This window comes from Caretta caretta, chromosome 3 (assembly GCF_965140235.1).
Source record: "Caretta caretta isolate rCarCar2 chromosome 3, rCarCar1.hap1, whole genome shotgun sequence".
NCBI classification, from domain to species: domain Eukaryota; kingdom Metazoa; phylum Chordata; order Testudines; family Cheloniidae; genus Caretta; species Caretta caretta.
Window position 1 is genome coordinate 46,164,156 of NC_134208.1, and position 15,453 is coordinate 46,179,608.

The following is a 15,453-nucleotide window of genomic DNA, read 5'->3' on the forward strand; positions in this document are numbered from 1 at the left end:
TCTGTAGCCTGATGGTTAGGGCACTATCTGAGAGCATGGAGAGCCAGGGTCCAGTGCCCCTGCTCCAATGACTATTTAATAATGCATCCAGCTTTCACAGGAAAGACTGAAGGAGCACCACATCAGCATATTCCATAGCTTAGTGATTAGCTGAGTGCTGAGAGGTGTGGGAGATGCCTGTTCAAATCCTTTCCACGCAGCAGGTGGGAGGAGAATTGAACCTGGGTCTCCTACCTATAGGGTGAGTGCTCTAACCCTGGGGCTAAAAGTTATAAGGCGAATGGTAACATAGGCAAGAGGTTTCTGTTTAGGGACTGCAAGCGGAGACAGGTGCCTCCTTGCAGCCCAGACTTAGGCACCTAGCTCTGTGAGACAGGTGGGGTTTAAAACGCACCCCTCTGGTTAGCAGCTCCCATTGGGTATTTTAGACAGCTCTCTGCCTAGCATGCTGGCTTTTGTGAATTGTCTCTCTCCCCCTAAGCATTGTACAGGTAGACTAGGCACCTAACTCAGGCTCCGTGGAGTCCAGTGATTTTTCAAGGGGCCTAAAAGTTAGGTGTCACAGTGCTCAGTGTCCCAATGCCAAGCGGGGCTGATTCTAGGGGTGGATGCCCTGGGTGCCAACTTCCACGGAGTGCCCAGCTGCTTTGCCACTCTGCCTTTCTTTTTCTTTTTCTTTTTCGGTTCTGCTCCAGTCTGATTGGCTGGATGTGTAATTTTTTCCCCCTCAGCTGACTGGCAAAATGGCAATGGCCACTCCTGATGCCAAAGTCCCTTTGTGGATCTAGGCTTTAGTCTCTCTGTGCCTCAGTTCCGTGTGTAAATAATGGGGATAACGTTACTTTTACCTCACAGAGGTATCCTGAGGATAAATATATTAAAGATTGTGAGGCACTCCTACTATGATAGTAGGGGTCATGTAAGTATCTACGATAGATCGATCCCTCTAACAAATTGGTCCCTAGGGTCTCATCTTTAAATGCTGCATAAGATTAAAAAGTTGTGAAAGATTTGTGCATCTATAAGATTCTCACAGTCTGACTGTATGCAACACGTGGCACACTGTGTTGTGGCAGTAGAGATGGTGTCTGTAATATCCTTAGAACAGCCCCTGTATAGTCCTGACCAGAACTTGCTTTGGAGCAATCAAAGAAGAGACTGCACCCAAAGAATCCATTCTACGTTTTATACTGAGTCCAATGCATTCTTGGATAAGACTAAGGGATTTCAGCACAGAGAGAGCATTCTTGCAACATAATCATGTTTATTAAAGCTTAAATAGCAGTTCTGTAGCTCAATGCTTTGATCCTAAGAGTACCCAGTAAGCTGGAACCCAGCATTGTCCCTGAAAAACACCCATGTCCCTAACCTCCTTGTATTTCTGTTGCCTGTATTTACTAACAATGTAGCTATCCCTTTCATCTTTAAAACAATTTTCTGTAAAAAACAGTAAGTTGCAGAGGGCTTGTGCTGTGATGTTCCCTGGTGAATGCAATCCAAGCAGGTGTCCTCATGGTGCCTCTATTTCTATTGTCAGACCAACTTTAACATTTATTATATTTTGTTCTAGTTGCAGGACAAAAAAATAAATTTTGCTCCCATTTTCACCACTGGATCCCTACAAGTGTGGGCAAATTTAAATTTACTTGCAACCAACTCTGAGGCAGTTGGCCAAGGAAGTAGAAACAAGGAAATATGTGTTTCTTTTTGCAATATATGTCCCTATTAATTGGTGCTTTACAAGGCTCACCCATGGGACTCGTATTTCCATACTATGAGCCAAGTAATTGCAAAGTTGGCAGCGTAGTGCTCCCAGGTACTGATCATTCTGAAAGTGGTGTGACTGCCAACCTAGGTGTATGGAAAGGCTGAGTGAATGGCTTGGGACTGGGAGCTTGAGATCTGAGCAGACTTTGTGTGACTTTAGGAGAATCACTTAACCACTCTGTGCCTCAGTTTCCTGATCTGTAAAATGGGGTTAATAATACTTCCCTTCAGGCGTCTTCTGAAATCCAAGTCTTTAATATTGTGATGCATTTGAAAACATCAGATGGAAGGCACTGTATCAATACCAAGTATTAGCTATAGCAACAAGAGTAGTACTAACGACTAAGCAAATTTAGAGGATGTGGCAAAGAACACAGGAACTGCAATACAGCATCAGACCAGTGGTTCTTTTAGCACAGTATTCTGACTCTGGCAAGGACTGGCACTAGAAGCTTTTGAAGAAGATTCCCAGTAGAAACAGTTAAAGAATAACCAGATCAAGAGAAAGCTCCTTCCTCATCCTCATCAATTAGTTGTTGGGTTATGTCCTGAAGCAGGAGGGTTTATAACCCGTCTTAAATATTTTTATCTTATTGAATATAAATGTGGCTATTGTCATTAATGAAACTTAGCATAGAAATCTTCAGATAGACTTGATGAATAATAAAAATAAAATGTGCCAAATTATATGTTGGGGTGATAATGGTTGACAGACTAAGCAGGGAGGTTACTGAATTAGCCAACACCTAAAAAGATGACTACCACACTGGGATATATATTAGATTTATACAACATACCTGGCCATGAAAGCTGCTGCAGACCCTTATATTTCACAAACCGCAATATACATTTTGAAACATTCTATAAATATACTTTATCCTGCTCTTGTAAATGTCACTAAACTCCACCCTTACTGCTGATGGTATCATTTCCATAGCAACTAAAGTACTTCAAAGTAGAAAAGGCAGAGAGAATCTAATGAAAGGAAACATGCAAACAAAAGACAAATGATTAGACTGAACCTGTTTGAGAGACACCAAGTATTTCATTGTGTGGAATACTATAACATGTTCACTACCACTTATTTTGTAATATTCTAGACCCAAGCTAGTACCAATAAAAACTTTATAGCATCTTACATCATAACATATTGTCAGGGCATTGCTTGGAAGACGAGAGAGTAGAGATGTGCTCAAAGTACACAGTTTGGATCTGGATCCCAAAGCCCAAGGGTCTGTGGATCCAGGGTTTTGGTTCAGCCCATTATATTAACAGGAGCCAGCAGGAAATGTGGATCTAGATCTGAACTTCCTCAGAGTATCTGGGTCCAGAGCAGTCTCTTCTAGTGATCACTGCTAAATTCCAGCTTAGTACAGTGCTTTGAAATACTGTACACTTTGCCGTGGAATGGAGAACAATGAAACAGAATCCAAAGAGCAACAGAGATTATATAACTGCTGAAAAGATACATGCTCCAAAGGAAGTTTAAAGAAATCTGCCAAAATTTTCAAAGTTGGTCACCTAAAGGTAGGCAGCAAAATCCATATTTAGGCACTTACATACTTGACTTGATTTTTCATGAGTGCTGCTCACTGATAGCTCCCATTAAAATCAAGTTTGCATAATTTAAATGTGGGGTAGAAAAAGGGACATATGTAGTGAAGGACTGTTGCAACCTTAAACTAAAAGTAGGGCAAGTTTTGCAAAAGAAATATGGCTAATGTTAAGAACAATTCAAGGGTGACAGAAGAGATCAGTGAGGCTCCATGAATGGACATGTCCACAAACAGGGAGTAGATTATCCCCTACATCATTCCCTGGGGTGTAACTTAACTGGGATGGATTATGGCTCCCCTTCCCTTCTGCACAAGGGAGAGGAGAGGCCTGCAGGGAGGTGCAGGGTGGCTGTGCTCCCTGAGCCTGCTTATCTACCCCCCCCCCACAGTTTTGTACGCCTATGTAGAGTGAGGGGTAGAGGGCTGCCCAATCAGAAAGGCTGCATTTTACATTCACGTTACACAGAGCAGAGAATCAGGCCCACATTTACAGGTGCAGGGAAGAGGGGAAATGATAAACATGATCATCGTAAAGGACAGAGACTAAAAAACAGTTCATTGTTGCAGTAATCCAGATTGGTATATTTTCTTTCTTCTTCAAAGTCCCATTCGTTTCCTTTTGTGAGTGGCAAAGGCTGTTGATGGTGATGTGCAGAGTTCATAATGAGGTAGGGATCCTCCGAAGAGAGATGGTAGAAAGAGGAAGGGATGTAGCTGCTGTTGTAATTCACATGCCATTTCCCTTCATAAAAATCATCTCCAGACAGGCCTGTGTTAGGCCTGGCAGGATGGTAGCCAGCCTTTGTTGTAGGTGGTATATTGGGAACATGTTGGATACTGGAGTCCATACAGTTTTGTGAAGAAACGATTTCACAATGCAGATCAGCCGAAGATAAAGCAGAACCATTGCAACACTTGTCAGTACATGGATTCCTTTCAAGGGCAGTGTTCTTATTCCAGGGTTGTGGCTCTCCATAGTCAGCGTACATATTGCACACAGATGGTCCAGACAGGTCTCCGCTACCATGCTCCCTGCTGCCAATTTCTTTGCACTTCTCATAGTATTTGTTAGATCCTGTGTCCTGAGAGTGTTCTGTTAGGTAAGGGGATCTTCCAGACCCATAGTTTTTGGCAAGAGACAAACAATTATTTATTATTTGCTCTTGAGGGTTTTTGTCTATTAAATGTCCATTAAAACTACAGGGAGATATGTAATTTTCCTGATTGGAAAGAAGTAAAGGCAAAGCTTCTTGACTTTGCATCTCACCTGTCAGGGACTTAAGAAAGAAAAATAAAATGTAATAATTAACTCAACAAAAACAAACAAAAAAGAAAAAGAAACCCTTATCACTAACCCAGAACAATTAATTCTCTTAATGCAAACAATAAAACAGATCCAGTCAGAGTACCAAAGGTATCTGAGTTTATATGTCTTCTCTCCTTGCGTTATGTTAATGTTGTGGATTGTAATGGTGAATCTTAGTAAGCTGGGGCCCCAAATGATAAACAGGAAAGGAAAGTCATAGTTCAGAGAAAGAAGAAGGCTGGCCCTGGTGTTTGGATGCTAGTCTGGGACTTTTAAGACTTTGGTTCTCTTCTCTGACACATACTTCCTGTGTAACCTTGGACAAGTCACATAATCACTCTGCCCTGTCTGTAAAATGGAGATAATAGTAGAAGGATCGGCAACCTTTAGCACACAGCCCGCCAGGGTAAGCCCCTTGGTGGGCCGGGCCGGTTTGTTTACCTGCCACGTCCGCAGGTTTGGCTGATCGCAGCTCCCACTGGCCGTGGTTCGCCATTCCAGGCCAATGGGCGCTGCAGGAAGCAGCATGGGCTGTGGGATGTGCTGGCCACCGCTTCCCGCAGGTAAACAAACCAGCCTGACCTGCCAGGGGGCTTACCCTGGTGGGCTGTGTGCTAAAGGTTGCCGATCCCTGTAATAGTACTATATGGGGGTTGTGAAAATAAATACGTTAAAGGTGGAGTGTTCAGATGCTATGCTGATGGGGGCCAGATAAGTATGACAGATAGTTCAGCCTCCAAAGTCCTTCCAAAGACTTACTAGAAAATGTACCTAGAATCAAATACTAGAGTGTATTGAAATAATACTAATTAATGAAATTGTTAATGAAATTGCTGTTTTAATACATTTACTATCACAGAGGCTAATTTACTTATTTCTATGGAGCTTTGCTGCAGTTGGATACGATGGTTTTTTTAAATGGTTGTTACATTTTAAGTTGATTTTTTTTCACCCCAGTAAATATGATTCTTCAAACATTTGTAAAAGTATTTCCCCTATTTTTAGCTGACATTTTTATTTCTTTAAAATTCAGAGCTTCACAAATGTCAGTTTCCTTCAGTGAAGGTGCAGCACACTGGAAGTATTCTGCTAAGCAGAGTTTCTGGGTGTTTTGCAATCTCTTTAAATACTCTAATTATTGGATTATAATTTTACAAGGTTTAATTCCTTGCAGAACACCTTCTTTTGGTGTATATTTAATTATTAGTGCTTACAGGCCTCTGTTCTTTGTCATTTTACTTTTGCATCCTTTTAATTATTGCAACTTTATGACTTGATGGACCCAGCCGCAGGGAAACTCCCTTCACGTATTCTGGAACTATCTGCATGAAGAAATTCCCCTGACTGTACATTCTTTAGGGCCCAGCCCTGCCTTAGTTAAAGACCCGCTGATACCATATGGAAAAGTTTGAAAACATTCTACTGAAAATTATTCTATTTCTAGATCATATATTTTCTATAGTTCTCCTTCCAGGCATGTTATAATAAGACCTATTCTTTCAGCAAGTGGGGAATGTCTTGGCAGTACAACTCCCATTTGGAGTAGCATGGGCAGATAGATGGAGGTGGTGGTGGTGGAAGGGGACCTGGAGCTACTGCACAGTCTGCACATGGATAATCCTATGCCTCTAGTGGATCCTTGATAGCTACAAATCATGGGGATTTGCAGGTTATTTTGGTAAAACCCAGCTCATTCTGCAGGGTTAGAGTCCCTTAGGGTGACCAGGCAGCAAGTGTGAAAAATCAGGACAGAGGGCGGGGGTAATAGGAGCCTATATAAGAAAAAGACCCCAAAATCAGGACTGTCCCTATAAAATCGGGACATCTGGTCACCCTAGAGTCCCCACAACACAACAGTCTAGGGAGAGTTCTGAGGGGAAAGCTGAAACGACAGATGTCGCCTGTCCTGTGGGCTTTTCTAAGGGAGGGGAGAATCTGGCCATAGTTTTTATTCAGTGGTACGCGTGCCAAGGTTGCTGACTCCCACACCCAAGATCCAGGTAACCTGAGCAGCATGGCACATAGGACAAGCGACTGTTGAGCCCTCTGTATATTAATAATAAAAGTTACCTCAGCCTCCCGGCATCTTTTTAGTCTGGGAGAGGTGGGAGAAACAGCTGTATGTGCTTTCTGTATTGATCTTCTTGCTTCTGCTTCTAGTTTTGTTTCTGGCCTTGGGTGATCATGGGCCCCCTTAGACTTTAGAAAGGAATGGGTTAAGTTCAAGTTAAAAACAGAGCCCATGCAATAACTTTAAGCGTTCAGCACTTACGGTACATATTTAAAATCCACGTAGGGGCTGCGTGGCCCAGTGGGTTAGACCCTTTCACCTCACATGGTGTATTCAACTCAGCAAAATGGAATAGGATGGTCTGCTGATGGTGTGAGTAGCCAGTTCCATTAGTTCTTTAATGAACACACACATATCTTTCAAAACTAAGACTATATGTACGGTATGATCAATCAGAAAATTTATTTCCACCTCTATTTCTTTGAGAATTAACTTGATATAAGCATGTTTGTAAATACAATATGTTAGTTATTAAAACAAAATATGTTTGGCCAGGTCCCCAGCAGGTGCAAAGACCTGGAGGAGAGGAAGGATAGTCTAGAACTTAGCCTTGGACTTAAGAGACATGTGTTCAGTTCCCTGTTCTGCCCCAGATTTCCTCTGTGACCTTAGGCAAGTCACTTAGCTTCTCTGTGCCTCAGTTCCCCATCTGTAAAATGTGGATAATAGCACTACCTTGCCACACAGCGTAGTGTTGTCAGAACAAATATGTTTACCATAGTATATGAGCACTTCACAATGTTTATGGGAGTATAAATACTTACAAAAAAACAAAACAACCCCCCTTGAAAATTTCCCAAAGGGTCGTAGTAAAGCTTTACAAAAAATCTGTTTACACCAGTCAAGATCTGGCCGATTATCTAACTGTTTGAGCAATTTGTACTAAATGCTAAAAAAATATAGTGTGTATATGATGGGCTACCACAGACAAATGCTTAGGTCTGACTCCTTACTGCTCTAAGAAATCCTTATTTCTGGATGGTGCATTCTGGGAAGGATGTAACATCAAAACAGCATGTCTGAAGCTGTAAGGGTCAGGGCTTAGGCTCGACTCTAAAGTATAGGACTGTGTCTGCACCGCAGCTGGGAGAGCATCTCCCTGCTTGCATAGACACACGCTAGCTCTGCTCTAGCTAGCATGCTAAAAATAGCAGTGTGGATGTTAAGTACAAGCCTGCCTGACACCCCTCTCCCCCCCACCCGGGTGCCCATGCCGCCACCTGTGTCACAACATCTACACTGTTATTTTTAGCACGCTAGCTCAAGCAGATCTAGTCCATACCTGTCTACCCAGGCTGGGAAGCACACACCCAGGTGCAGTGTAGACTTGCCCTCATGGTTTATGGTGCATTACAAAGTAATGATAATATAAGATTCCTATTAGGTAGGACAAATAAATGTCTTTAGTTAGTCTGATTCAATACCTGTTTAAGTTGATCTGGATAAAACTGTTTTACACCAACCTGAAAAAATATGAATGGCCCTTCATGCCTCCAGAAGTTGGTGACAGGGTACCCACCATGGCCTCGACAGGAAATAAGCTTTAAAGGTCCACTGCAGTTTGGACAGCATTTCCCTGCAACAAGGGTAGGAGGATACATTGGCATCTGTGCAGGGGATCTAGCAGTCAGATGAATCCAGTCAGTGAGAATGGTTCATTTGCAGTGGATTGTTACCTTATGGTGCTTGTATGCTCAGAAGATGCATTGAGTAGAACTGTGCAAAAAACCCTTTCATACATATAGAAAACCAAACACTGGCAAAGAATGACCTTTCTCCTGTTTTATAGTTCAAGGTGACCTGCAAAGGATATTTTTAAAAACTGTACTTTTTTGCACCTAGGTTGGTTTTTCATTAAAGTATTAAAAAAGGGCTGAAAGACTGGGCAATGAAGGTTTTGGTCTTCTGATTGTTTTTCAACTTAGAAGTAAACCTGGTTAAAAATTTCCTGATAGAACAGTTTTCCACTGGAAAATGCTGATTCAATACAATAAACATTTTGCCAGACTGCAAACAAGTTCATCAAAAGATTCAATGAAAAATTATCCTAAGGACATCAGAACGGCCACACTGGGTCAGATCAATGGTCCATCTAGCCCAGTATCCTGTCTTCCAACAGTAGCCAACGCAGGTACTTCAGAGGGAATGAACAGAACATGCAATTATCAAGTGATCCGTTGCCTGTCATCTACTCCCAGCTTCTGGCAAACAGAGCTAGGGACATTTAGAGCATGGGGTGGCATCCCTGACCATCCTGGCTAACACCCATTGATAGACCTATCCTCCATGAACTTATCTAGTTCTTTTTTTGGTACCCTGTTATAGTTTGGCCTTCACAACATCCCCTGACAATGAGTTCTACAGGTTGACTGTGCATTCAAGTGCCTTGTTTCAGCTTTATCATTTCAACTAATATAATATATTTTGAGTGATAAAGTTGAAACAAAGTACTTCAACCTTAATCAAAACAAAAAGTTTTGATCGGGTCATTTAGATAGTTCTGTAACCAATTATTCTGGCAATCCTATTTTGTGGGAAATTTAGAAATGTTGACTTTTCATTGTGATTTGGGATGAAAAGAAATTTTGAAATGCCAGAATTTCCTGAGGAATGGAAATGCCAAATTTCAACCAGCTCTATTTAGTGGTATCAGGAATTTCAAGTCTGATCTTTTCTGGTTTGGCTGGGGGACCTATGTGAGAGCTCAGGGATGTTTATAATGGGCTCTAGCGCTTCAACTAGATTTGGCCGAATTTGATTTTTTTTTTAAATAAATTTCAATGGATAATATAGATGTTTATTTTTAAGCACTTTAAATTATTTTTAATAGATTTAAATTTTCACAGTTGTGCAAAATTATCAGGGGAATAACATCACATGTAAAAATTTGCTAAGTAAATATCTTTAAACCAAACTCTAATAAGTTCTCAACCAGCATTTTTCTTTCTTTGCCTATCTGTAAGTTTTGATTATTATTGAAGCATTTTTTTGGTAAATTAATACATGCACTGTGATATCATTTACTGACCAATAAAATTTACCAATAAAATTTAATACTTTCAAGCCTAACTTTAACTGAAGTCTTTAACAAAATCTTCCTTTATCCAAAACGTTCATTAGTCACTGTTAACGAAACCAAACAATCAAAAAGAATTTTAACAAGTCTAGCTAAAAATCTCTTCCCTTCTGAATTACTCAACTTTTGATCTCTCAGCTTTTGTGTTGTCCCCTTTTCAGTAATTTTCCAGTCATCATAGAGTCTTCCAACATAGACGGGCTGAATTTCTAATACAGATAACAAGTAAAAAAACTACATCATAAAAAATCAACTCATTTTTTTCCTTTGGAGGTCACCTTTAAGTAAAAATATTTTCCAATGGAAGTGAGAGGTTCCTGTGCAGATTAATGTACTAGGAACTCATCTGTGCCAAGCTGGATATCAAGCCTTAGCTAAAGCAAAATAGAGACAGTACATGCTGACTTTTAAGACTAGCCAGGCTGCAAAAGAAAGTTTTGAGAAGCCAAATCAGTAAAAACAAAAAGGAATCAATACTCATTAGTATTCTTCTGAAACATGCAAGTTGTATTTAATAATAGGGAATACTGTTGCAATGGCAGTGAGAAAGACTGGATGATGCAATTAGTCTTTTCCATCTCTAATTTCTATGATATTATAATAAATTATTAACAAGGGTATTAATAAGAGAACCAGGGCAGGCGTTGCCATTTGCACACGGTCATACTTACTTTGCTGTTTTTGCCTGGCTTTATCACATATGGCTGGTCTCAGATATATCTTCCTCCCATCTGCGGCTGAGCAGTCATTGTTGCAGACCACTACCCCAAGGCAGGATTTTTTTAAGATGCGAGAGTTGTGGTTATTGGTGTTTCTCATCGCCCAGCTACTCAGGTGCCTCTGAGCATTTTTATCATCCGAGCTATAGATATGCTTTACATAGGAATCTGGCCATTCCTGAAACCAATCTGTTTGTTTCACATCCTGTTAAGAACCCAAAGAATGCCACATTTTAGCCAAGGAAAGAAAGTAGTTTCTCAATTTGAGGACAATAGGCTAGATCCTTGTCACTCTGGCATTGTGTAGCAGGCCTAAATCCAGACTAGCCAGTAACAGGAGGATTCCTTCAGTATAGGCTTGGGGGATGGCTGGGGAAAGGGACCATGGCTGCAGTTTCACTTTGCTCTAATGATCTGACCAGCTGCCAGAACAGCCCTTTGGCCTTCAGGCTGCTCTAACTCATTCCAGGGCCCAGCCAGGTGCAGAGCAGCCTCAGGAGTGGAAGGCAAGGTACCTACTTTAAGCCACCTACTTTAAATGAAATGCCCTACACAACCATCAAACTTAGCAATTATTAGCAGGTTAATTTCTTGTATGCTCCATGGCCTACTTCACCATTACTATTATTAAAGATGAGCCTGTGTTGCAAAGTTTGGAGTCGGAGCCAAGCATTTGGTTTGGTTTAGCCTGGACTTTCCGTAGAGAGAGGATGAGCACTGAAGCATATCCAGACTGCTTCAAAGCTTCCTGGGTCTCCAGATCCAGCATTTTGTTCAGGTCAATTGCTAATTCTCAGACCAGATTTCTATCCTAACTTAAACCTCTTCCCCCTCCACCATCCCCAATACAGCATTTCAGTCAGACCTTATGTTTCTATTAGAGGTGGAGTCAAAAATCTATATTGTAAACAACAAATATAAAACTAAACAAACAAAATGACATTTTAGCAAGGAGCCAGCCAGACATCAACACAATGGCTACAGTTAGTACAAGAAGAAAATGTAAATAGGTTATAAAGAACCAAACAAACACTCTGATGCCTTAATGCGAAATAGATTGGTGACAACATGAACTAGTCTCAGCAAAGCACTGTTTGCTTTCATTACGCTCAAGAAAAAAAAAGAAAGGAGAAAAGGTCAAAAGAGACTGAGATCCATGAAAGCAGTACGGAAGCACCTTGCTAATTTGCACTGGCTGGGAGATCTATTGTGAGAGACTAGCATCAGGGAGATTTCTTTGCCACCCCTGTGAAAAACTACACAAGTTTGACAAGTTCTGTTCCTTTGAAAAATCTTGATTCTAGAGCTGGCCAGAAATTTTCTGACAAATCTGAGTTTAATCAGAAAGTACCAGCTCAGCAGAGCGAAAAGTTTCACTGAATCTATTACAGATTTGATCAAACTTTACTCAAAACCCAGTTTCCTGGATGGCTGCTGGGGAGCCCATGTTCTGGGGCAGCCCCACCATGCAGACTGCCCTGTGCTGGGGATTGCAGGGTTTCCAGGCTCCCATTCCACAGAGACCCTGGCAGCTCCAGAAGCCCCAAGCACAAAAGCCCAGGAGCCCGGAGCCTAGCACCCCCAGCTAGAGCTCTCAGGGCTGCTATGGTCTCCTCTCTGCAGCAGCACTGCCCATCTCTCTGCTGTGGAGCAGGAAGCATAGAACTCTGCAAGCCTGAGCTCCAGCTTGGGCTCTAGGACAGCCCATTCAAGGCAGGCTTCAAGGTGCCCTGTCTCTAGAGACAGCTCAGCTAGCAGATTCAGAGCCTGGAAGCCCGGTGAACCCCACTCAAGGTAAATTAATCTACTCCTGTTTCAAAGCCGGGTAGGTCAAAGCTCACTATAGAACTTTTAGTGTGCAGTAGCAGAGTTCACATGGACACTTAGTGTGCAGCAGGTTGATGTGGGGTAGATTTATACCCCAGCTTTTCGTGAACTATATATTTGTGTAGACAAGCTCTCAGGTCTTCCAGGCTGCCTGTTTCGGAACTGGGTACCTGGAAGTCCTGTGTTGGGCTTTCAGTGTCCATGGCTGCTGCTGGGCAGCTCTTCTGTGCAGACAGCTTCACACTGGAGGGCTCAAGGTTTCCAAATTCCCAAGCCAGCTGGTTCCCTGATCTACCGGACACCTGAGTAGGTAGCCAGGGTGCCAGCTGGCCCAGAAATCTGGAAACCCTGGGGTCCCCGACAGTCTACATGGTGGTGCTGCCCTGGACCAGCGGACCCTGGGAGCCCAGACAGCTGCTGAATAAAAGTGATATTCTTATGCTAGCTGTGCTAACAGTGAAACTGACAAGAATGTCAATTTCACATATTTAATTTTGGAAATATTATGGTTTGGTGCTTCCAAAATGAAAATTTTCAGGCTTTGTGGGTGCACAAAGAATTTGGTATAATTGTTTTTAATTCAGTTTAGAACAAAAATAAATTCCAAAATACTGAAATTTTTTGGGAACTGAAAATCCTGAGTTATGGCCAGTTCTACTCAGTTCACACATGCTCAGCAGAGACTTGTTAGAGTTTGGCAGCTAAATGCTCTGAAGATTTAATCTGCACTGCACATGCTCCAGCCCAGGAATCCAATGGCTGATAAAAATTCTCCCTGCACTCGCTGCTTCCAGCTGCTGTGACTCCAGGCTTGGGAAATGAGAACTGGGAGACCATTTCTTCTATGCTCTCTATGCTCCATCTGCTGGCGCCTAGGCAGTGCGGAGGTGGAATCTGCCTGACTTGAATGCAGATGGGAAAAGAGATGGATTGACGGGAGGAGGGCCACTGGCGGCAGTAGATTTGGACAAGAGGCCTTTAGGGTGGAAGGGGGACTGAGACAAGGAGCCTGGGTGGGGAGGGTGATTGTGAGTAGGAGCCAAGGTGGGGAGACAGATTGGATGAGGAGTTGAGGTTGGGTGGGTGAGGGACCGAGCTGGCTTGGTAAGGAGCCTGGGACAAGGGGCCTAGCAGATATCGGGATGAGAAGCTCAGGAAGGGAGATCGAGACTTGACACTGATGTAATGGAAGATTGGGACTCTAAAGGGGAGCATGAAGAAGAAAACTGGGACTGGGATAAAGAGCTTGGGAGTCACCATGCATCTGCTGTCAACAAATATCTCTTATACCTCCAGCCAAAGTGTATGTCTAATGCCCTACTAGTAGCTGGTCTACATACAGAATGACAACCAGCTAGTGGTCCTCTGTTAGCTCAAGCTGCAGAGGCTTGGATCTAAATGTTCCAACAATGCTGAAGACCCATGTTGGTGCCAAGATGTTGCCACTTATTGGAGTTTCACTTTTTTCTGTTTGCTTTTTTAAAAAACCTAGGAAACTACACACATACAAAACTATATTAAAAGAACTTTAAGGCTGCAAAGGTTCTGGGTTCCTAACTTGAACCTGGGCTCTGATTTGCAGAAGTGTTGAGAACTCACATCTGCAACTGAAAGCAGTGGCAGCTGTGCTTTTTGAACCAATAAAATGCTATATAATGCAAAGTACTCTGAAAAAAATCAAGTCTTAGGTATCTCAAATTGGGAACCCAAAGTTACTGGACACTTTTGACCTTAAACTCTGTGCCTCAGGTACCATCTCAGCACGTTTGAATGATATGCAATAAATAAGACATTCAAGAGAGAGGATAAAATAAAATATTGAATAGCTGCTTCATCCAACCAGTGAACTAGAAAGTTAGTGAAACTAGAGGTTTCAGAGTAGCAGCCGTGTTCGTCTGTATTCGCAAAAAGAAAAGGAGTACTTGTGGCACCTTAGAGATTAACCAATTTATTTGAGCATAAAATCTCTGCACTGTGTTTTCCACTGAATGCATCTGATGAAGTGAGCTGTAGCTCACGAAAGCTTATGCTCAGATAAATTGGTTAGTCTCTAAGGTGCCACAAGTCCTCCTTTTCTTTTAGTGAAACTAGAGTATCACTATTTCTTATAACACATAGACAGCTCTTTCAGGTGTATAATTCAAGGATAAATGTATGAATGCTTAAATGTTTTACTGAATAATTTTCTAGCTGTTCAACAAAATGTCTCATTTTACCATACACCCTGGATACCGGGGAAGTGGCAAACAAGGAAAGATGATAAAATATGAATGTTTCAGAAGGTATTCCATGATTGGCTGAACTTCTAAAATACCTTCTAAAACAAATACACGTACCTGAGGCAGTTTGATGTCATTGATATCCCAGCTTTGAGAAGTGGAGTCCTCCTGGTCCATAATGTCATCTACAGCTTTCAGCATTTCTGAATTCCTTCCCAAACTTAGCAAGCAAATCTCCACTGCCTGCTTTTGAAGTTGACTAGCTGTCACCACTCTCAGGCAGTTTACAATGAGGAAGCTGTTTCCTGAAGCTAAACGATAGAGAGGCTGCCCATTAAAGATAAAAATCAGTGTTCTTCTGCCAGAAAAACTTGTTCCATTAAAAGTTTTGCAAGCAGACAAAGCAATGGAAAATATAGCTTAGAGATAGAATGTGATCTTATGGAGGCATCATTAACTGAAAGCACACCATGAGTTTATTGACTGTTTGGTTTTGCTCATTCTCCTTTCAGACCAAATGTATGTTCACGTAACTCCACTCCCAGACCTCTTTGTAAGTGAGATCAGAATCAGGCCCTATATTGTCAGAGCCAAAATAACTGAGAAGCACAGCACTTGCAAAGGCCTCTTTATTCTTGTTGGTTACAAAATAGGATTTTCTCCTGCTGTACATTACGAAGGTGAGGAGCAATAGATGACTCTGTCATGTTATTTGAATTGATATGGTTCTCGGCCACTTCACAAAATTGCACACATCTCTGAGAGCCCATCAGTTACAATAATGGATGGAACTGGGCAGGCTTCATGCATTTTCCTATCTCAACTAGCAGACAAACCGAAGAAAGTTTGGTGTGTTAGTTAAAAATGATTGTGGGCATCCCATACAGTCACATGTAGTTCCTTATGCTTTCC

General features: G+C 41.9%; 1 protein-coding gene across 1 annotated transcript; it reads right to left on the reverse strand.

The window, feature by feature from the left end:
* Positions 1 to 3,720: 3,720 nt before the first annotated feature.
* GCM1 (glial cells missing transcription factor 1) lies at positions 3,721 to 14,742 on the reverse strand. Its single transcript, XM_048846321.2, has 5 exons — positions 14,659 to 14,742; positions 10,448 to 10,700; positions 8,164 to 8,276; positions 6,700 to 6,828; positions 3,721 to 4,600 (listed from the first exon to the last, which is right to left on the reverse strand). The coding sequence occupies exons 1-5, from the start codon at positions 14,740 to 14,742 to the stop codon at positions 3,848 to 3,850; spliced, it is 1,332 nt and encodes a 443-aa protein (XP_048702278.2). The 3' UTR covers positions 3,721 to 3,847.
* Between the last annotated feature and the right edge of the window lie 711 nt (positions 14,743 to 15,453).